General features: G+C 51.5%; 9 protein-coding genes across 9 annotated transcripts; 6 read left to right on the forward strand and 3 right to left on the reverse strand.

Moving 5' to 3' along the window:
• Positions 1-1,527: 1,527 nt before the first annotated feature.
• M436DRAFT_86207 (endothelin-converting enzyme) lies at positions 1,528-4,108 on the reverse strand (the record flags this gene model as incomplete). The annotated part of the gene is made up of 5 exons (XM_013567399.1): positions 1,528-1,605; positions 1,656-1,719; positions 1,771-2,620; positions 2,675-3,732; positions 3,786-4,108. The coding sequence occupies 5 exons, from the start codon at positions 4,106-4,108 to the stop codon at positions 1,528-1,530; spliced, it is 2,373 nt and encodes a 790-aa protein (XP_013422853.1).
• Positions 4,109-4,802: 694 nt separating this feature from the next.
• On the forward strand, positions 4,803-5,864 carry M436DRAFT_76748 (alpha/beta-hydrolase; the record flags this gene model as incomplete). Its single annotated transcript, XM_013567400.1, has 1 exon — positions 4,803-5,864. One exon carries the CDS (start codon positions 4,803-4,805, stop codon positions 5,862-5,864), a length of 1,062 nt encoding a protein of 353 aa, XP_013422854.1.
• Positions 5,865-6,423: 559 nt separating this feature from the next.
• Positions 6,424-7,088, forward strand: M436DRAFT_11512 (NAD(P)-binding protein; the record flags this gene model as incomplete). Its single annotated transcript, XM_013567334.1, has 2 exons — positions 6,424-6,474; positions 6,531-7,088. Coding segments are annotated over 2 exons (609 nt in total), but the record flags the coding sequence as incomplete, so codon positions are not given.
• Positions 7,089-7,826: 738 nt separating this feature from the next.
• On the forward strand, positions 7,827-8,855 carry M436DRAFT_76750 (uncharacterized protein; the record flags this gene model as incomplete). Its single annotated transcript, XM_013567401.1, has 1 exon — positions 7,827-8,855. One exon carries the CDS (start codon positions 7,827-7,829, stop codon positions 8,853-8,855), a length of 1,029 nt encoding a protein of 342 aa, XP_013422855.1.
• Positions 8,856-11,679: 2,824 nt separating this feature from the next.
• On the forward strand, positions 11,680-12,480 carry M436DRAFT_86211 (mannitol dehydrogenase; the record flags this gene model as incomplete). The annotated part of the gene is made up of 1 exon (XM_013567402.1): positions 11,680-12,480. The coding sequence occupies one exon, from the start codon at positions 11,680-11,682 to the stop codon at positions 12,478-12,480; it is 801 nt and encodes a 266-aa protein (XP_013422856.1).
• An 889-nt stretch (positions 12,481-13,369) lies between these two features.
• Positions 13,370-15,223, reverse strand: M436DRAFT_76752 (FAD/NAD(P)-binding domain-containing protein; the record flags this gene model as incomplete). Its single annotated transcript, XM_013567403.1, has 1 exon — positions 13,370-15,223. One exon carries the CDS (start codon positions 15,221-15,223, stop codon positions 13,370-13,372), a length of 1,854 nt encoding a protein of 617 aa, XP_013422857.1.
• Positions 15,224-15,585: 362 nt separating this feature from the next.
• Positions 15,586-16,239, forward strand: M436DRAFT_57943 (uncharacterized protein; the record flags this gene model as incomplete). Its single annotated transcript, XM_013567360.1, has 1 exon — positions 15,586-16,239. The coding sequence occupies one exon, from the start codon at positions 15,586-15,588 to the stop codon at positions 16,237-16,239; it is 654 nt and encodes a 217-aa protein (XP_013422814.1).
• A 309-nt stretch (positions 16,240-16,548) lies between these two features.
• Positions 16,549-19,138, forward strand: M436DRAFT_86214 (RabGAP/TBC; the record flags this gene model as incomplete). Its single annotated transcript, XM_013567404.1, has 3 exons — positions 16,549-18,052; positions 18,137-18,399; positions 18,458-19,138. The coding sequence occupies 3 exons, from the start codon at positions 16,549-16,551 to the stop codon at positions 19,136-19,138; spliced, it is 2,448 nt and encodes an 815-aa protein (XP_013422858.1).
• Positions 19,139-20,171: 1,033 nt separating this feature from the next.
• On the reverse strand, positions 20,172-21,483 carry M436DRAFT_76754 (D-isomer specific 2-hydroxyacid dehydrogenase; the record flags this gene model as incomplete). The annotated part of the gene is made up of 2 exons (XM_013567405.1): positions 20,172-20,533; positions 20,592-21,483. 2 exons carry the CDS (start codon positions 21,481-21,483, stop codon positions 20,172-20,174), a joined length of 1,254 nt encoding a protein of 417 aa, XP_013422859.1.
• Positions 21,484-21,967: the final 484 nt, after the last annotated feature.

A 21,967-nucleotide genomic window follows, 5' to 3' on the forward strand; every position in this document is an offset into this window, starting at 1 on the left:
GACTGTCCGGCAATGCCGCAGTGATATGCGCGAGGTTGTCTAGGCTCTCAGCCTGGTGCGCTGCTCAATATCCGTCTCTTCCTCTTCACTCGGTACGTCTCGTGGCAAGCATGTGGGCAGTCGATACGACCTCGGTCGAGATCATCCACGGTCTGAATCCGGTAGACGATGGGGACAAGATCCTGTAGGAGTCTTGATGTGCCGTCTGCATCCTCTCTTTGAGATGTTCGAGAAGCCTCTGGTGATGGGTGGCTGCATGGCGACTGCAACCAGAATGCCCTATGGTAAAGGTCCGATTCTGAAGCCTGGCTGGATATTGAGGTCTACAAAGTCCAACGTTGTGGATGCTGCACACGGTCATGGCTGCCAGTCAAGTTGCAGAGCAAAAGCAAGGAGCACAGCGCTCTTTCCCGGCAAACTGACACGGGTTTTGCATCACGCTTCGAACATCTGAGACCGACACGTCGTTCGTCCTCTCCTAAGGAAGTTCTCCTTCTGAAGTGCGATTTCATGCACAGAGCACATGAAGAATCAATCGACTCTAATTCTGAAAATGTGTGTGAATCATCCCACGCGGGCCTCTATACCTTTCGTCCTGCCTCGGTGCTTGATTGCCCAGGCGGCTCGCCAACGGCCGATTCCAGCTGAACAGGATCACCCCGCCGCAGCCCGCAGTTCTCGCCGGCCCTGCACTATAGGATGTCGCCATATAATGTTGTCCATCATAGCCCAGTACTCACCAATCAATCGTTATGACCAGTAACAATAAGCGTCCGCGTCTTGAGCATAGAGACAGTGTCTCTTCAAATAACGCTAACAAGCCACAGCTCACGCGAGCCTGTAAGCTTCCATTGCTTATTGTGCAGCTCTCTTCAGAAAGCTGATCCAGCAGCAGGTGCAGAATGTAAGAAGCACAAGATCAAATGCTTTGTCCAGCCAGGAGAGACGGCTTGTTTCCGAGCGAACTGTCGATTCGAACCTTCTGTATTGACGGTCAAGAAGACTTCGCTGTCTCCTGCTCATAATGTTAGGCATGGTGCGGAAGACAGGTGTATACACATTCGCGCGAGCCTAAGGGCCACAATCTGCGAGTTGCTTCTGACCCATTGGCTGGAGGGTATTGCTGCAAATGTCGTCGTGTATTTCAGCTGGCGCGAAGCACCTCACACGTTTCCCTGTCAATTGATCGCGGCATATATTGAGCCAGAGTTCGTGGTGAGCTTCAGGATCTCGTTGCTCGCCAAAGAGTCATTCCCATCCTGTTGCGTGAAGACAGGTTTGCACAGATCCATGTATCTACGTAACAAGTGGGACTGGCCAAGATTCGTGTGATCCTGCGTCGTCGTCGTCGATGCGCAAAAATGCACAAACATGTATATGTACAACACAGTCTGAAGCACAACCTTATGCAGGTTCGCTTGCTCGAATCAGATAAGACGACAAGTGAATCAAATGCTATATACGTGCTACTCCCTAGTCATACACTTGCTCCAAAATGCCATTGCCCAAGAAGGATCATAATCCCGCTTACCAAAGCTCACAAGTGGGTGCCTTAATAGGACAGCTGAAGGCTTCTCTGAACTCGCGTGAATTGGCGGTTGTACCCTGCTGCTCATTAGTATCGATGAATCGGTGATGAATTTGCTCGAACATACCTTAATTCTGAACATGTCAGGGCTGTGAGGGTCAGTGTAGATTCTCTGCACGATTTGCTCCTCCCTATACTTCGTCAGCGCTACTATAACGTTCAAAAATCAACGATTGACATACCTCATCTTGCCACACCACGTTTGACCATATGCGAGGAAGAAGACCTGCTCCTTTGTGAAGTGGTCCAGGCCAGGCAACTTGAGATCTGCCTTCTCGTCATCGCGACGCTTCCAGGACTGGTAAGCAGCGGTAAGACCACCAGCATCTGCAATGTTTTCACCCAATGTAAGCTTGCCATTGATTGGCAGACGACCACTCTTTGTGGGGACAGTGTAGTTATGATATTGCTCGACGAAGCAATCAGTCTTGGTCTTGAAGGCCTCGATCGTGGACTTGTCCCACCAATCAGTGTAGTTGCCGTTCTGATCGTAGTTTCTGCCGGATGAGTCGAAAGCGTGTGATAGCTCATGACCAGCAACAGCTCCGAAAGCCCCGTAAGACAGGTACTTAGGGATGGAAGGGTCGTAGAAGACTGGAGCTTGCATAATTCCTGCCGGAAACACGATCTCGTTCCCGGGAGGGTTATAATAGGCATTGACCGTTTGAGCGCTCATTCCCCACTCATCTTTATCGACTGGCTTGCCCACCTGTGACCAGCTTTCGCGGACGTCGTGAGTAACCACTGACAACTTGTTTGCGAAGTATGTGGTTGGGGAAATGCTGATGTTGCTGTAGTATTCTTGCAATTCTCCGGCATTGGTTATGTCAGGGCTTTGAGTGGGGTAACCGATCTTTTGGCGAATGAGATGCACCTTTTCGATTGCGAGCTGACGAACGCTTTCGGTCATCCATTCTGATTCGTTGAGCTTGATGGTGAACTCGTCCTTGATGTCGAGGATGATCTGATCACCCAAGTCCTTGGCCTCCTTGGAGAATGCACGTTCCACGAAGAAGCGGCTCATGATCCATTCTGTTTCATGTCAGTATGAGTTTTGAATGCGCAACACGATGTGTTTGGACTTACCAAGATCGCTGCCAACATTGCTCACGCACGTTCTCCAACGCTCTTGCTTGACATCAGGGGCTTTGCCTTGCAGCTTGTTTCTGAAGCGTAGAAGGGGTTGTACGGCTGGGTCCTCAACAGCTCCACCCCACGATTGCACGACCTTCCAGACCAAGTAGGTCTTGATAGTGTTTCTTGACGACGACTTGAGAATCTTGGAAAGCTTCTTGAGATAATCGGGCGAGCCAACGATGATCTTCGAAGGAGTGTAGTCACTGGCGAATGTATCCAAGATATGCTTGACAGAAATCTCAGAGTTGTAGCTCTCGGTCTCCTTCAACGTACGCGGGTTGTAGTACTTCGTGACATCGGCAGCATCCTCAGGGTCAGGAGCAGCATCAGCCATGGATTTCTCGAGTGCCACTAGGCTATCGACAAGATCTTTGCTCAGTGTTGATGGTTCGTTTTCTCCATCATACATGAAGGAGAAGGCTTTTGGGTTGGCTTCTTTGAGAAGAGCCTCCAAGACAGTTCCGATAGTTCCTTTGTATGACGCGACGATCTCTTCACGTTCATAGTACTGCTTACTGGGCAATCCAAATGAGTACGGAGCACCGACAGAGACGATATTGACATCAGGATCTTTGTCATCAGCACCAACGTCAACGGAAACCGGACCTGAGACGCCAATCTCCATAAGGTATTCGATGGCCTTGGTGAGTGATTCATCTTTCTTGCTCGACTTGGGATTTTCCGTAGCATAAATCTTGTCAAGCTTGAAGAGAACGTCCAACAAAGGCTTTGATCCGATATCAGCAAGCAGGGTCTCGTTCATGCAGGCGTTGTAGCCATCTTGCAACTTGCTGAAAATCTCCTTATCCGGGTTGGCTGCAGTCCAGAACAGTGAAGTATCCTCAGGAGCAGGAGACTCCAGAATGTGCTTCAAGATGAGCTGGTTGTTCTCGTTCATGATTTGGAGGTTGCCCACGCCAGCTTGATCCTCACGAATCTCGTGCGAAGCATCAAAGCCAGCGCAGACATATGTGCGGAAGTCATCACATGGATCCAGCTTCTCGTAGCTGATATTGTTTTAGCTTTGGTTTTCAAAGTGTGAATGGTTGGTCAGTCTTACTTTGGCGCAAGGCTGCGAATGATGTTGGCAGATGCGAGCACACATGCGGCAGATGTACAAAGCTCAGTATCGTTTGATGGAGGATCAGAAGGTGTTTCGTCATGATCATGAGAATCATGGTGACCAGTGCTGCTACGAATGGTCTGAATAATCAACGGAATGAGGACCAGCAGCAGCAGAAGTATAATGATGAGATAGACACCATTGCGTTGCAAGAAGCGCTTGAAACGAGTACTAATCGACTCGGTTGAGTCAGTACGATCGGCTTCGGGCGCATCGCCATCGAGCAAAGGTGTACGCTCAGTCCTATTATTGCCTGCCATCTTGTTGATTTGGCAGGTGTTGGAGTCAAGCTAGGTACCTAGGTTGTCTGCCTAGACACGAGATGGGGTTGGGGAAGCGGGATCGGCAACGGGAGCTTGGACCATGGCTAAGCTTCGGATCCTCTTGCAATCTCCTGGCTGCATCTCTTCTTCTTTGTCAGACTTCCGCCTCGATACCAATCTAATGCAAGACTCTCTACGATTGTGCTGCCTCTCAGCAGTCCAGATGGGTTGCCGGCAAACTCTGTTGGACTCTTTCTCAGAAGTGTGTGCCTGTCTATATGATCTTACAGCGCTACGCGTCTCGAAAGTATTCGGAACCGCTTCTCTGATTGCTCTGAGTACAGACGCTCATCGGCACAAAGAAGTCCCATAGATATAGTCGACCCGTGTCTTGTTCCAGCCCGAGGCAGCAACAATTGCTGATGCTGAGGTTTACGGCCGTTAGATACCACTCTTTCAAGGATTGTCAAGCATGGACCATCCAGCAACGCTGAGTTCTCAATATTCAGACTCCACTTTCAAGCCATACGATGTTTGGAGGCCTTCGCCCAGAAACCTCGAGATCGATACCGTATCGGGCCTCGAATGCGAGCCAGGTAAAAAATTGCAAGTACTTTCTTTAGCGTCTGCGCAACCTTCCCTCACCTCCAACGATACTCTGCTATCATATACCACAACGATGACTGCAAACATGCCACTGGACGAGCAAGCCGAAGCTCTACTTGCAAAGGGCCCAAAGCTCCACAACAGCACTCCCATCGTTGCTGAACTTGAATCATTTGGCCTTCGCGTTCAATACTTTTTCCTCGTGTGGGCTGTCAAGCTCTACATCGCGCTGCAACTAGCCTACCTGCGATTGTTCGGTCCGCCCACCAAGACACAGCCAACTCTTGTCAAGGCATATCCATGCCGACCAAAGCTCCCTGTCCGAATCTTCATGCCCAAAGCTCGACTTGAAGGAAACAAGACTGCCCTTCCACTTTACATCAACATTCACGGTGGAGGATTTGTATGCTGTGATGCATCAATCGACGACTCGTTCTGCAGATCATGGTGTGAGCGTACCGGAATGGTGGTTGTGAGCTTGAACTACAGTAAGGCGCCTGTTCATCGATTTCCGGTGCCTACTCTGGATATTGCTGCAGTCGCCCGCGCAGTCATTGACGATGAAACGCTGAACATCGACAAGTCTCGTGTAATCATGGGAGGTTTCAGTGCAGGAGGTTCTCTGGCACTTACCGCGTGTCAACTGTCTGAGCTGCAGGGTCGAATAAAAGCAGCAGTATCCTACTTTCCTGTCACCGACTGGAGCCATCCTCCGCCAGTCAAGTGGTCTGAACGTCTTTACAAGGAGAAGAAGTCCGAATCACTCAACACAGTCGGGCCAGCTCTGAATTGGGCATATGTGCCTGCGGGCCAGGATCGAACTCAGCAGCTGCTCAGTCCCTGCTATGCGAGCAAGCAGGAGTTGCCGAAGTGGGTTTGTTTGATCGGAGCTCAGCACGACATGTTGTGTCGTGAAGCTCGGAATATGATCTACTCACTTGCTGATGAAGACATTCCTAACTCTGGGTGGGACAAGGGTTGGGAGCGGGGCACTTATAAGTGGCTCCTTGCTATGGGTGTCAGACACGGTTTCACGGACGAGTTCGGCAGAAAGCCAGGCCGGAGTTCTGATGCACGAAGACAAGTCTGTGAGGACACGTACGCTGCCGTGCACAAGTGGTTGGAGACAAAAGTACTCAGAGATTAGATCAGGCTTCGGACCTGGGTGTTCGTTGAGCATATACCTAGGTTTCTGTGATGCCTTGAGGTTCACGACGACTGACAGATACGTTCGCCGAGAACTTGCATTGTAACACATCTCAGCGGATTACCCCTATAGCTTGGTTGCATGTCTTTACAAAGCAGATCTTGGAAATTATAACTGGTGCTCTATACTCTGAAAGTTGTCTTCAGACGGGGATGAGTCTGCCAATCTGAGGCCGGTGGTACGCTTATCTCCTAACTCCATGATGCTGCCTGTTTCTCCGTGCGATGATTATCGCTAGTGTTTGTTGTTTGCATACCAGTCGGCCCACAATTTGTCCGCTGCTTTATGATGGCGTGAATTGCCAAGCGTAGGATGCAACAGCGTGTGCTCTTTGACTCGGTCAGTTAGTGTTCCGACGGCAAAGCACATATATAAGCAGGAGTGGACTGGTCGTCTCACTTTCATCCTAGGCACTTCATCAGATCCTGAACTCAATTCGATAACGTATTTCATCATGGCTACCAGCGCAGACTCCACTTTGCCTGTCATTTACGGGAGCTACGAAGCCATTTCTCCAGCCCAGTATGCTGGCAAGCTTCAGGGAAAAGTGGTTCGTCAACGACTCTTATGAGCATCTCCAGGAGTAGAGACTGACTCGCAATCTAGGTCATTGTCACTGGCTCATCAGTCGGCCTCGGTCGGTCGATCTCAAAGGCCTTTGCTGCCGCTGGCGCATCTGTCGCTGCTGTCGCCCGGCGCGAGCAAGATCTCCTTACATTAGTTAATGAGATCAAATCGGCCAACGGCAAAGCGATTTCGATTGTAGCGGATGTTACTGCCAAAGGTGCTGCCCAAAAGATTGTGGCAGATGTTGAGAGAGAGCTAGGACCCGTCGACATTCTGGTCAATAATGCAGGCATTTCTCGCATCAGTCCCCTATCTGTCGAGGAGGAAGACATGGACATCTGGTGGCGTGTGTACGAAGTCAATGTACGTGCGCCAGTAGCATTGATCCGAGCAGTACTACCCTCTATGCTCAAGAGAAATACCGGTGTCCTCCTCACTACCAGTTCCGCCGTGGCCACTATGTCACTTCCCGTCATGACCGCCTACTCATCATCCAAGGCCGCCATCAGCAAATTCCACGAAAGCTTGAGCGTAGAGCTCGAAGGCACCGACATCTTATCTTTCGCTGTTCATCCAGGCATGGTGAAAACAGAGCTGGGCTCTGCCGAGAACGCCATCAACAAGGAACATATTCAGCATCCCGCAATGCAGGGCTTCTTGAAGATGGCTACGAGCAGCGAGATCAAACGTCAGGAACCCGAGCTGTGTGCGGACGCCATGGTCGCGCTTGCTGCTGATCCTCGTTACAAGGTACTCACGGGTCGCCATATCAACGCTACACAAGAGCTTCCACCCGTCGCTGAGGAGGCAGAGAAGGAAGGTAAAGGACGTCTCGGCTCGGAGAGGCTATATCTCATCACTGTTCCTACTCTGTAAAACTCACTAGACCCAGACGTTATCCCGAAGAGAGCAAGAATGGTGGCCTTTGAGACAGTAGATTAACATAATGCATACTCCAAACATCTTTTCGTGTTTGTGGTTGAATCGGGCAAAGGGTGGTGTCTCGGCCCGAGGAATCCGACCTTTGCACCTGCCCGCCTTCTCGGGCGCGTCATGCAACACTCTTCCCATCTCTTCTCATCATCCAAGAGCGTGGAGATCGTTGCGACAGTATTATATACGATTCGTCATTCCACCGCCGCCAATTTCCATGGTGTATTCTCGACGTCATTTCTGACCTCGTTTCCTTCGAAGGTCTTCGTCGCCGCAAGCTTACTCGAGACACCGACTGACTACAAATTCGTGAATTCCTTTCGCTATTGAACACATCAGTGCTGCTTGATCCGCTTCAGTTCTTCCCTTTTCAGTATTTCGGGGGCAATTGCTACTGCACATATGGCCACCTCAGTCTATCTACCCGTCGAGATTCTGAGCTGCATCATATGGTTCACGATACCTGATCACAACTATTTAGCGTATCCAGCATCACATATCACGACCAAATCATTGGTGGCTCTCCTCACAGTCTCCAGGGCTACCAGTCGCATTGCAAAGACCTTGCTTTACACACATTGCCTCTACATCGACACACCATGGCGACTGGACACTTTGCTCACGGCATCACTTGCCAATCCACGTCTGCCCGTTTTGCTGTCCAGCATACAGAATCTTTACCTCGCACCATTCCCTGGACGTATGATCCGAGACCGGAAGATCATCAACCAGATTACAGAGCTCTTTACTCTGCTTGGTCCCAGTCTCAAGCGTTTGATCATCAACATGCCACTGCGCTCTCATTATCCTTTTGAAGACGTGACTGAAAAGTTGCGCCCGATTCTCAGGCAAGGCTTCGAGCAGCTGGTTCACCTCGAGGAGTTCTGCAGCGTGAGAGATGAGCTCTATCTCGCATACTGGGACCCTGATTACTCTCACATCATTCCTGATCTCGAGGACTATGATTTTGAGTCAATCCACTATACGATCAATGATTACATGTTCGAAAGATGGCCCAAGCTACGCTTGCTTGCACTGTACAATGGTCTGTATGGTCGTGATCTTAAAAACGCACTAGGTCGTATGCCGAGGTTGGAGCAAATTGTTCTTTCTCGTCCAGACTTTGACGAAAGCTTTGTTCATGGCGCATGGTCAAGCTTCGCGCGCTGGCATAAAGACCGGTTTCGATTCACACTCATCGAGAGCACCGACGATGCCTCTGATGTTGGATTACAGAAATTGACTCTTGGTGATCAGCCACCGGAAAACCAACCTGATGTTTGGAAATACAAAGCATTCGTTGAAGAAGACAAGGATCCAATTTCATCTGTGCAGAAGTGGTCAATGCAACGCATGTTAGACGGAAGTTTATGGTCATTGGCCGACCACGCAAGACCATCTCCTGCAGAGCTGGAGATGACATTTTTATAACATCTGAATGTACAAGCAGCTGCCACATCCCACTATAAAAGTGCACAGTACTTTCAAAAGCAAGTCCAGGTCCATTGAAAGCAGTTGCCTCAAAGAATCTTTTTGGACAACACCTCCAAGCTGGATACGACTCTGCATGTTTTGGTGAAACTCCCAATCCCTAAGTTCAATTATACCACACCATAAAGATGCACAATACCTTCGAACAACAGACTAATATCCATTGAGATGGTCTACTCTTTCACATCTCTTTGGACACTCTCTTCCAGTTTATCACCACTATGCATGTTTATAGCATACATAACTATTGTTCGTCACCGTGAGAAAGGCCAAAGTAGGCGAATCTCTCAATGTACCAATTTCCATCACATATCAGCATAGAATTACACAAATCTCTGGAGAAATAGACCCTCATCCACTGAAACCATCTACTTCTCTTCATCTCTCTGGACAACCGCTTGTGATTCATCATCACTGTGCCTTTTCATACCATACAATACAACTTCATGTCGCTGTGAGAGAGTCCAAAGTAGCCAGTCAAGGCAAAAATAAAAGCGAAAGTATCGCTCACAACACGACGCAAAAAGGATTTGAACCGTGGCAATCTTGCCCTTCCTCGGAGAAGGAACAGGTAGGTTGCCGCTGGGCCGTTTGATCGATTGTAGGGTAGTAGGTGAGTTTGAGAAATACATAAGGGTAGGTAGTCTGGAAGTTGTGACAAGAATGAAAACATGGGTTTGGTTCAAAAAGATGAAATATCACAGATCTTGGACGAAACTCACGATGACACTTGTACTCGCACTACCCAGATCACCAAGGACACTCAAGAACAGCTCATGTACGGCTCTAAGCATGGACAAAGTCCTAATTTGCCGTTAAAGTCGGAAGGGGTATATCGGGTTTCAGCCAGGGTGGTACTCGCAACATCCGGAATCTTTCGAAAATTCCAAACACAGCTTTATGTCTTTTGATGAGACTCGGAAAGTGTACGGCCATTGCACGATATTGAAAGAGAAAGAGAGTGGTAGCATGTTGGTGCCGAAAAAGTCCGGATTCGTCTGCCTGGCCGCGGAAAGGCTGACTCGTTTGCCATAATCAAGCTATGCTCTCGGGCAGACTGCAGCATTTTCGACTTGACATTCCATGTCCCCATTCGAGTTTGTGCAACGCTCCGGGGTTTCTAAGGGTCTTCCTTATCTCCTGAATGCAAACGTCAAATCGTCCACCGCAATAGGGCTTCATGGTCATTGCTAGAGTGTCCTGCAGCTCGCCATTGCACACTGCGCGAATGCTCCTTCGGGCGGGTTCTGCCTTTGTTCTTTCCTAGCTCTTGATGCCACCCGATGTTATGAGGTAATCGTTGGTACGGGTCCGGGGCGATGGTGTTGAGGATATCTTCCAATGCCAGTGGGCTTCCTACTAGGTCAACTCTGGACATCAACGACGTCTGAGTTTTTGTTTGTAAAGACTCTGGTCCTTGTCAGTGTGTTCTCTCTGATTGCAGTCCCAAACCCGAAGTTCCATATCATCGTGAGCCACACCAGGAATGCTTGGGAAACACTTCAGCGATTCTCGAATGCTCTACCTCACCATTGCCTTTTCATATATCATGTGATCCCAATGAATGTAAGTGACAGGTTCAGCAACAATTCACGCTGCAGGAACCGGGTCACTGTTGCAGATGTTGCTGTTCGGAAACACTGCGGGGTGCTCATGCAGGGGTAGATACCATTAATGCACAGAGCCGAGTGTCGTTGAGAAGCCGAAAAGCGTAGGAAAACCCATTTGCTGTGCGGAAAAGATTGACGAGAGGATGTTGAGGCTTTGTATTGTACTACGTCCCATAGATGCGATCCGGCGGAAGTGATCCAAGCGTCCGGATCCGAAGTCACGGAGGTTTGGGCTCGAGCAGACATTGTGAAATCGTCGACTCGAGCTGCTGCTAGTACGAAATTACGATCGTATTGCCGTTGGACAGCCAATATAGACACGTGTAGCAATTGTTTGTGGTCGTCCGATAGCTGCAGCCCCCTCTCTGTTTAGCGGCACCCGAGTGGGCGCAGTTGGCGACGAGATGAAGTCAACCCCGCTAAAGCAGCTCGCCTTTGTTTGCACGACGACCTCAGATCAATGTGGAAGGCCAAAGACAAAAGCAGATTCATTAATTGCAAAAGGGCCTTCCATGGCGACCTTCTTGTGAATTCTGTCCTCTTGCCAAAACATCGTCGATGCAGCAACACGATCGTTGATGTCCAAGTTTGGTGGACTGTTTGTCGTCCGTGCAGCGCCGAGGGGTGGTGAAGATCGAGGATTTGGCGGGGCAATGACACCGGAGCTGTCGGCAGCTTTTCGATCAAGCAGACCGTGCCCTTGACATCACACGAGGCCATGTGGTTTTTGTGTCCCACCAGTGGATCATCAGTTGCTCCTGCCACGGAAAATGTTGCAGAAGTCGGTGCCACAAACAAGACAGAATTCGGCCCTTTCATTCTCTCTCCTCCTAAGCCGCAACTTTGCGTGTCAAAAAGGATGCCAGTGTCGGTTTGTTATCTGTTGAGGCTCGTTGACCGGGCCACCTTCAGCCCCACGACCCCGCCTATGAGGTCAGTGTAGAAGGATGTTGAAGCTGCACGACGACTTTTGGGCTGGGTCTCAGCAAAAATCATGACCTCAGCCCATCGAGCGGTAAGTGATGGATTGGATGAAGCTTCTTTTTTAAATAGCTATCTCCTCCCCTGCACATCTTTTCCTCTCTCCATCCTCTCTTCATACAAATCAATCCTCCCTTTTTTCTACCAACAAACCCCCCCCACATCACATCAACATGCCTATCGCTATTCCCAAGAGTGAGAAGCTTCTCGACCTCCTGTCCATGAAGGGCAAGGTCACCATCGTCACCGGTGCCTCGGGTCCCCGTGGTATGGGTATCGAGGCCGCTCGCGGTGTCGCCGAGATGGGCGGCAATGTTGCCATCACCTACGCTGGCCGTAAGGAGGGTGGTGAAAAGAACGCCGCCGCTCTCGAGAAGGAGTACGGCATCAAGGCCAAGGCCTACAAGCTCGACGTCGCCAACTACGAGTCGTGCCAGCAGCTCATCAAGGACGTCATTGCCGACTTTGGCCAGATTGACGCCTTTGTCGCCAACGCCGGCAAGACCGCCGACTCTGGTATCCTTGACGGCGAGATCTCCGCCTTCGAGGAGGTCATCCAGACCGATCTCCTCGGTGTCGCATACTGCGCCAAGGCCGTCGGCCACCACTTCAAGGAGCGCAAGACCGGCTCTTTCGTCATCACCGCCTCCATGTCCGGCCACATCGCCAACTTCCCTCAAGAGCAGACCTCTTACAACGTCGCCAAGGCCGGCTGCATCCACATGGCCCGCTCCCTCGCCAACGAGTGGCGCGACTTTGCCCGTGTCAACTCCATCTCCCCCGGATACATTGACACTGGTCTTTCGGACTTTGTCGACAAGGACACCCAGAAGCTGTGGCACTCCATGATCCCCATGGGCCGTGACGGTGAGGCCAAGGAGCTCAAGGCTGCCTACGTCTACTTCTGCTCCGACGCCTCCACCTACACCACCGGTTCCGACCTCGTCATTGACGGTGGTTACTGCGCCCGCTAAACAGATCGCTGGCTGATCTGTTTTGGTGTAAAGCCGCAACGACTCTCTTCTATATCACAAAAAATTAGTTAATCTTACTATATCTCATGACGGACATGAAATGAAAACATTATCCCCAGTCTATTTCGATCTCAAATCTCTCTTTCGTCGCTGTTGATCGTGCGTTCGGTATCATACACAACCATACCCTTCCAATCAGCCGTCCTACTATCACACTGGAAGCATAGCGGTGTGCAAGACCATATCGGCTCTGTGCTGTCAATCCCCAAACAAGCTGAAAGAGCGATCATACTGCGCATCAAGAAACTGACGACACTACAGACAACACAAAGAACGAATGCCTCCTCGACTCCCACCACATTAGCGAAAGCCTCCCCTTACGTCTTTGCCCCACGACACCAAGCACCCCTTCCAACAGCCACACTCCACCACGCCGCCCCCCGAACACAAAGGCCTCGCGCTCAGAACGCACCATACCCATCCCCATACCCATACCCAGAGATGCAAAGGCAGTAAAGCCAAATTTCAGTCCTCCTCCGCTGCAAGCCACAACACCTCGAAAACACAAGAAACAAGCAAGGAATTGGCAGTCAAGCTTCGACCAAGCACATCTCCAAATGCCCAAAGGAACACAAACTTTTCATACAAAAACAATCAAGCTAGCAAAAATTTGAGTAAGCATTGTTGAGCAGGAGCCGGAAAAAGGCGTAGCGGAAGATGGAGAACGACGGAGATGAGAACGGGCATTACTACAGCCCGTTGGGTCAATGCAACGCATTTCTGTCCTCTGGCAGCACGCAGCAAGGCAAGAAGTATACGATCCCCAGACAAATCATCTCCTCAGTAGATTTTTCCGAGGTTGCAATCTACAAACTCGCCTAACCCCCTTTCAAATCTCCTTTTCTACACCCAACCCCACTTCGGCAGCTTTGATCTGCAACGCAAGAAACTTGCTGTAAATTCTGCACAACGCGAGGTTCCCGCCCATGTACCAAAAGCCAGGATGGCCAGAAGGTCGCCACATACCGTTCAACTCACCCTCGTCGTCCAAATCCCAGACATCCGTCACGTTATCCGCAATCTCGTCTCCCAAGATTTTGCGGCAGGAAGTGCGCATGTTGTCGTAGCCTGTTGCGAGAACCACCACGTCGGCGTCTACAAAGGTGCCGTCTGCGAGACGCACGCCATTGGGTTCGAAAGCGGCGATGCCCTTTTCGCAACGCACGAGTTTGATCTTGCCGGATGTGATGAGAGAGCTGCAGCCTACGTCGATGTAGTAGCCGCCTCCTTTGGTCATGTACTTGCGAAACAGACCTGATCCATCGAGGCCAAAGTCTACTGCGAACCCTGCTTTACGCAGTCCCTCAAGATTTTCTTTTTCGGCTTCTGCGATAGAGGCGGTAAGATTCCTGCCGAAAGCGAACTGCACGGGTAGAGGTAGGGATTGGGAATAGAGATCTGCTGCTTCGGTTGGAGGACCTGTTTCGTCGTAGGTGCCTGCGTGGAGCATGTGTCCTCCTTTCTCGGCTTGCAAGACGTAAGTGCCTGAGCGTTGGAGCATGGTGACGGCAGCTGCACCGGCTTCGTGGTAGTTTTGGGCAATGTCGTGGCCGCTGTTGCCGGTGCCTACCACGAGGACTTTTTTGCCATTTGCAGATTCGGGGGTGGCGTCTTTGTGTGTGCTGCCGTGGTAGATCGTTCCGGTGAAAGTGTCTTGGCCTGGGAAAGAAGGGATACGGGGTTCGCCGCTGTGCCCAGTTGCGAGAATGAGCTGCGAAGGGTGGAGAGATCGTTTGCTTCCGTCTGCTTTTGTGATGTCGACCGTCCAGGACTTTGAGGATGAGGAGTATTTTGCCGAGGTCACAGAGCTGGAGAGCCAGATGTTGAGTTCCATCAGACTGGCATAGGCTTCGAACCAATCTCCGAGTTTGTCTTTTGGCGTGTACAAAGGCCAGTTGGATGGGAATGGGAGGTATGACATGTGTGCATAAGTTACGGGGTCGTGAGTTACCAGCGTGCGGTATCGAGAACGCCAATTATCTCCCACACGAGTCTGTCTGTCTACAATCAGGGTAGAAACGCCCAGCGCCTGCAACCGAGCAGCAAGATTTAGGCCAGCTTGTCCGGCTCCGATAATCAAAGCAGTAGGTTCAGATTCGGTGAAACCGTAGGTCCTTTGTCTTCTCTCAAACCAGTTTCCGCCCAGAGAAGAGTTTTGACCGCCATGGGAGCGTCGAGTGCCAGTGGTCTCCTCGTGGCCTTTCAGTTCATCGAGTGCTGTATACAGCATATGAGCCTTCCAAACCCCCGTTTCGTCCTGAGCCAGACGGAGGAAACCACGGCCTCTGCCTGTGCTTGTCTCGAATGTGAAGATAGACTGTATCCACTCGAGGTCTGGGAGTTTCACGATGGAGGGCGCGTATGCTTGGCCTTCTGCAGCCAGGCTCAATGGTCGTAAGTTCACAGAGGAGAGGATGGGCGACAGGAAGGATGTGATTGCAGGTAGGCCGTGTAGAGTACGGAGATCAAAGGAAAGGGCTACATGGTCTCTCCACCAGCTGTCTTCATGCAGGACGGCGTTTAGACGTGAAGCATCTCCGGAAGAAAGGACTGCTGTGAATCGATCGAGCCAGGATTGTGCGATCTCGCGTGGAGAGGGTTGAGAAGATGTGTCCTTTGTGAGTTGCACTGGTGGAAAACGAGGCAAGGTGATATCATGTGGTTGGAGTGGAGCAGCAAGCATTTTGATCGTGATGGAGATTCAAGGATGCAATTGAGAAACAGAGAGAGGAGAAGGGTCGATCGGGACCTACATGGCATATGTATACTCTTGAGTGAGGGGAACTACGGCAGCGGGGTAGCATGTGAGTACTACTTTTGATGTAATAACAGGAAAGACTGGCGAGAACGAGTGCAGAGAGAGGTCAAGTTGACCCTCGGATGACCTTTTTGGGCCGCCAAGGCTCGGACAAGCTGCCTCGAGTCGGCTCACCTTCCTCGCTCGTGCTGATCTCGCACAACATCAACCCGAGGACGACATCACACCTGAACCAAGAAACAACAACTGCTGGCAGTTCCACACCTAATACCCTCTCATCCGTCACCATGTCGTCGTATCTGTCCAACATTCTCACAAACACCACGTCCAAATACAACACACTTCGACGCAATCTCCTTTCGGACGAAGTCGACGGCGACACCGAAGACGACTCTCACCTGTGTCGAGCACTGCGCGCATACTACACTGAGCAAAACAAAGCCTTTCCGCCATGGCTGCCCAATGATCCCAAGCGCTCGGCGTCAGTGCAGTCGACGACGTCCTTCACATCCAGTCTGCGACAGCAATCATCACAACAAGCACCGACAATCAACGCACCCCAAGGAGGAGGCGGTAGAGGCGGTCTGAGCGACCTCTGGGATACACCTGGGCAAAGACAAGCATCGCCACAACCGCAGTCACTGCGAGTGAGACCACAAGAGCGCAGTGGGTCGTATCAGGGACGGGCTCAGGGAGGAGACAGTCTGGCGGCACCTCGACCATTGCCGAGTCAGCGAGCAGGGAGCTATCAGAGTACGGCGTCTCAACAGCAACAAGGAAGTGATGGTCAAGCTGCAGCGAGCAGCGGAGGCACAGCGCAGGACAGACTCAAGGCGAGGCTGTGGGGAGCTGCAAGAGCTGGAGCTGCAGCGAATGCCATGTCGGGGTCAGGAACAGGGGCAGCATCGCCAGCAGGATCTGGTCGTTTTGCGAGAAATTGATGTTGGTGGTGTAGCACGGAGTTGTGGAGTTCTTCAAGCCTTGTGCATATCTACTCTGAATCAGACGCCTACTTGATTGTTTTGAAGCGAGCCATACGTGTACACTCTATTGACATATCTGCTTTAGCCTGGAACTGCAGTATCTTTGTGACTTGAGTATGTTGTAGCAATTGTCACAGCAATCTTGAAGATGGTCCAAAGAGGGGTATGAGCCATCTTCTGGTTACCCCACACACGTCACCAGCCTCGCCAGTCACAAGCACCAAGGCAGCAGGATGAGGGAGCCGTCAAATAACTCTCCACAGCAACATGGCACCATCGCAGGATAGCAGTCCACCTGCATCGGTATACGACATGAGTGACGACGAAGAGACCGACTACAGCAGCGTGCGCCGCCGCTCCGAGGGCTCGCGCGGCGTCAAGCTGCTCTACGCCAAGAGCAAGGTCTTTGTCCACCCCTCGCCCTCCAGCAAGGACAACATCGACGGCTTCATCGCCTTGTACGAGCAAAAGTCTCCCTCGGCATCGTCCACCGCTTCCTCGTCCACCGCTTCCTCGTCCACTCAGATCCCCTCCTCGTCACTCGTCCTAGGATGGCATCCCGTCGCCTCCCTCAAGTCCCAGGGCCAGTTCGATACGTACAACAAGGTCGACCTTGACGACAAAGACCAGCCTCAACGAAATCTCGTCCCCCCTCCGCCTATCACCTCCGCACACTCGTCCTCTCCAGGTCCATACCCTTTTGCTGTCCAAGCAAGCGAAATCTACTCGATCCAGATCCGCCCGCCCAGTGCCGGTTGGTGGTTTGGCAGTCTTGTCATCAACACCAGATCAGGCGACAGCTTCCCTGTCCTCTTCTTCCACGACAGCGAGTGCCAGTCCACTATCAACCACCGCAAGAAGCTCGCCCGCGAGAACTTTGATCCCTTTGGAGAGTCTGGCAACCTGTTCTGGGGTGGTGACCAGGTCCTGGAATGGATCAAGAGACACCTCAATGTCGAACGCTCGCCTGAGCCCAACATCTTCCTGATCGAGCCCTCGGATGCCGATCGTACTGGCTTCGGTACAGACAAGTCTGCTAAGCCCACACCCGACAAGGTTCAACAAGCACTCGAGGGCCCCAATGCTCAACCGCAGAAGAAGAAAAAGGAGGATCCTGTTGCAAAGTTCCTCAAGGACTCTCGCTGGGCTGTTCTGGAGAAGCTCAGTCAAGTCACAACCTTTACCCGTCGCACTGCTCAGGCTGCTGCTGATAACCCCAAACTGCCGCCTCAGCTGCGTCGCATCATGCAGAATCCTCAAGTTCAGACTGTCCAAGAAGAGTTCGACAGTGCCCGCCTGTATCTCGCAAGATGGGCCATGACTATTGCTGAACAGAGCGAGCGTGACAGAAGTCAACGCATCTACACTGCAAAGGACTTGCTTGAGAATGAAGACACCGAACTGGGCGAATTCGAAATTCTCGATGTTGACATGAGGAATCTCGAGCTCAACGAGAAGAGAGATCCCGTGACCAAGAAGGAATGGGATGCTTTTTTCGATTCCCATGGAAGGCTACAAGTCACACCTGATGAAGTCAAAGAGCGTGTTTTCCACGGCGGCCTGGATCCAGATGACGGTGTCAGAAAAGAAGCTTGGCTGTTCCTCTTGGGTGTCCATGACTGGAAGAGCACCAGAGACGAACGTAAAGCCAGGATGAACAGCCTCAATGACGAATACATCCGTCTCAAGGGTGCCTGGTGGGACCGCATGATGGACGAAGACGGCACACTCGAAGAACGCGAGTGGTGGAAAGAGCAAAAGATGCGCATAGGTAATTCCTCCCCCCAAATCGTCTCTCTCCCTCCGACATCAAGTAACTGACATCTTCCCACATTTCGTGGGGTCCGTGCTGTAGAAAAGGATGTGCACCGAACTGATCGCAATATTCCTCTGTTCGCTGGCGAGGATATCCCCCACCCAGATCCGACCTCGCCTTTTGCCGAAGTTGGCACCAATGTCCATCTTGAGCAGATGAAGGATATGCTACTGACCTACAACGAGTACAACAAAGATCTGGGCTATGTGCAGGGCATGAGTGATTTGCTTGCTCCCATCTATGCAGTCATGCAAGACGATGCCGTGGCCTTTTGGGGCTTTGTAAATTTTATGAATCGCATGGTGAGCTGCTTTGGCCAAACACTTCAACTAATCAATACTGACGCCCCATCTCCCACAGGAACGCAACTTCCTCCGCGACCAAAGTGGCATGCGCCTCCAACTAACCACCCTCGACCACCTCGTCCAACTCCTCGACCCTAAACTCTACCTCCACCTCCAAAGCGTCGACTCCACAAACTTCTTCTTCTTCTTCCGCATGCTGCTCGTCTGGTACAAGCGCGAATTCCCCTGGCTGGACGTCCTGCGTCTCTGGGAAACCCTCTGGACTGACTATGCATCTGCCAACTTCCACCTCTTCATTGCAGTAGCGATATTAGAGAAACACAGGGAAGTCATCATGGAGCACTTGCGCGGCTTTGACGAAGTGCTCAAGTACGTCAATGAGTTGAGCAATACGATTGACTTGCAGTCGACGTTGATTAGGGCGGAAGCGCTGTTCAGACGCTTTCAAAGGACTGTCGAGGCTATTGATCGGAAAGACCATTTCCCTACTCCGACGCTGAGGCAGAGGAAACAGATTGAAGGTGGTAGTCTTGATCAAGGGTCCAAAGCGGTCGGGCATGATGGGAAGGCTGCTGCTGCTGCTGCGAGTAGTAGTTCAGATGCAAAGGGTGGTGCTCAGCAGCAGCAGCAGCAGCAGGGTACTACGACAACGCAGCAGAAGGAGAGGATTGTGAGTCCTGAGCTTCGGGCGCTGTTGAGTCGGGAGTTTACTACGGTTGACAAGACCCCTAAGTGAAAGAAGACGAGAGGGTGAGATGAAGACTTGAAGGCATGGCGCATGACATGTCTCGCTGGGCTGGGATGAAGGAACTGGGTCGGCTTATGGCGTTTTTATTGGACGCGAGCGGGAGTTTTGGTTTTTGAGGCCTATTGTTCATCTTCTCCCTTTTTCCACGACAGGTTTTGCTTATGCATGAGACAAATGACTAAATCCTATTCCTATTGCTTTACTGCTGTGTTGTGTCTTGCTCTTTCTCAATGCTTCCTTTGACGGTTTCAATCCTCGCAGTTTGGTGCTTTTAGCGTTCTCTTTCTCTTTCTCTTTACTTGTTGATGAGAAATGTGATTACAAATGGATCATTTAGGGATAGATCTGCTTATTCCCATCTCTGCTTTATCTTACCGATCTTGCCGCTTTATAACTAAATGTGATCTAATCCCTAGGAAATCAGGATAAGGCGGAAGGAGGGGAGTACAGAAAAGAGACGGATGGTCAAAATAAGCCAGGGTTGTATCAGAAGCAATGCTTTGATTCAGTTTGTCGGTTCAACTATTCTAGCCCTCAATAGCAATTAGGAATGGACTGGAAAACCAAGCATGCAAATGCGTTATGCTACCACTGACATATATACAGTAGTCAAAGGTCTGATGGCTTGGTTTGAGGCCTCGGGTGGTCTATGGTTCGAGTCTGGTGTGCGACGCTCGACCGCACCAGCAGCTCACCACACTTGGCACGAGTATATGCGGCACAAGGCACAAGCCAAGTAGAAAACCATCAGAAATCCATCCAGGTGAGCAGAAACTGTATGGGAGGTAATAGGTTTCATAAAGAACAAGGAGAGAACTATACAAGCTAATGATAAAAGAAAAACAGGGTATTCATCCATCGTGATAGAAAAAAAGCAAGGAATTGCGTCTTCGCATGTCGGCGAGCAATCGGCTACCCAGCATCACCAACATCCAGGAGGTACAACCCTCAACAAGATGCCAGCACCGGGCACGGCTTCAGCAACAACATGGGCATCCTTCTCAGCAGCAGCAGAGACACTCTACTTGCTCTGTCTGGCCTGCTTACGCTCACCGTAAGCCTTGGTGGCATAATCTCCCTTCTCGACGATCAAATCCTCAGGGCGGTAATCGTGGCGGCCGCTGAAGTATGAGTCGAGGATGGCCTTGGTGCCAGCAGCGTAGCGCTTCTGGGCATCGATCGAGGTACCGGACATGTGGGGGACCATGGCGTTGCCGCCGCCCCAGTGAGTGTATTGGGCGGTGCGGAGAGGGTGGTCGGCGGGGGCGGGCTGGGGGAACCAGACGTCACCTCCGTAGCCGCGGAGTTGGCCTGACTTGAGGGCTGCGGCGACGTCTTCCTTGACGACGATGGCACCGCGGGCGGTGTTGACGAGCCATGAGCCTGTGAGGTGATGTTAGTGGGTTGGGTATGAGAGAGGAAAGAGGACAGAAACACATACCCTTCTTCATCTTGGAGATCAACTCCTTGTTGAACAGACCGCGGGTCTTTTCGTGGAGGGGAGCGTTGATGGTGACGACATCACACTGGGCGAGCATCTCCTCGAGGTTATCGACACGACGGCAGCCGATCTCTGCCTCCTTCTCGGCAGACAGAGGCTGGTAATCGTAGTAGAGGAGCTCCTTGCAGTCGAATGCCTTCAGACGGCGGAGGACACGCTCTCCGATACGGCCAACGGCAACGGTACCGACGACCTTGTTCTCGAGATCGTACTCGTTCTTGGCGACGGCGGCGACGTTCCAGTCACCGGCGGCAATCTGCTCGTGGGCAGGGACGAAGTTGCGGACGAGGACAAGGATGGTCATGACGACGTGCTCGGCAACAGAGACGACGTTTGAGCCAGTGACCTCGGCAACAGTGATACCGCCGTTGGTCTTGTTGGCAGCATCCAAGTCAACGTGATCGGAACCAATACCAGCAGTGATGGCAATCTTGAGGTTCTTGGCCTTGGCCAGACGCTCCTTGGTCAGGTAACCGGGGTGGAAGGGGGTAGTGATGATAACCTCAGCATCAACGAGGTGCTGGTCAAACTTTGAGTTCTCACCCTCCTTGTCGGAAGTGGTGACGAGCTCGTGGCCCTGGTCCTCGATCCACTTGCGCAGACCGAGCTCGTTCTCGGTGGTACCGAGCAATTGGGGCTCTTCCTTAGCGTGCTCGAAGCCATCGTACAGGACCATCAAGACCTTGGCATCCTGGCGGGAAGTGGCCGATAGCGAGCGGATGGCACCAGCGGTTCTGAGGGGGGAGGAAAGAGAGGCCCCTGCAAGAGGAGAGGCACGCAGCGAAGCGGCAGCAGGGCGAACAGCGCGGGATACTGAGCGGAAGAAGACCATTGTGAGGATTGTGAGGTCAAAAAAGATATGAGAGGGAAGAAAGAAGAGCTGCAGGAAGAGAGGATGTGCGGCGGGTTATAAAGATGCGAGGAGGGGAGCTAAATTACTCGAGGAGGCCGCATCACTGCGGGTTGGTTAAATGTGGAGAAAGGTACTCTGATCCCTCGTCCGAAGTTCGGGCTCGATTGTTTCTCGATGCCCTGCTTCCGTATGCCCAAGTTCGGCATTTGGAATCGCTTTGCTGTGTTGAAGATCCATGAGGAGAGGGGTCAATCACGCCGTCACCTCAAACATATGTGTCGTGCTTTGGGCAAGAAGGACAGCTCGTTATGGCATCCATACCGGACATCAACCTCGCTCTTTCCCTATCTCTGCTCACTTCGCGCAATAGGTACAAACAGCACGCAAAGCTCGTTGGCTCTCTCTTGTGCCCTCCAGATGATCAAGCTACAAGAATCTCTACTAAGAGAAAGCTGCTTTGTCA

Source organism: Aureobasidium namibiae, assembly GCF_000721765.1.
Source record: "Aureobasidium namibiae CBS 147.97 unplaced genomic scaffold scaffold_26, whole genome shotgun sequence".
NCBI lineage: Eukaryota > Fungi > Ascomycota > Dothideomycetes > Dothideales > Saccotheciaceae > Aureobasidium > Aureobasidium namibiae.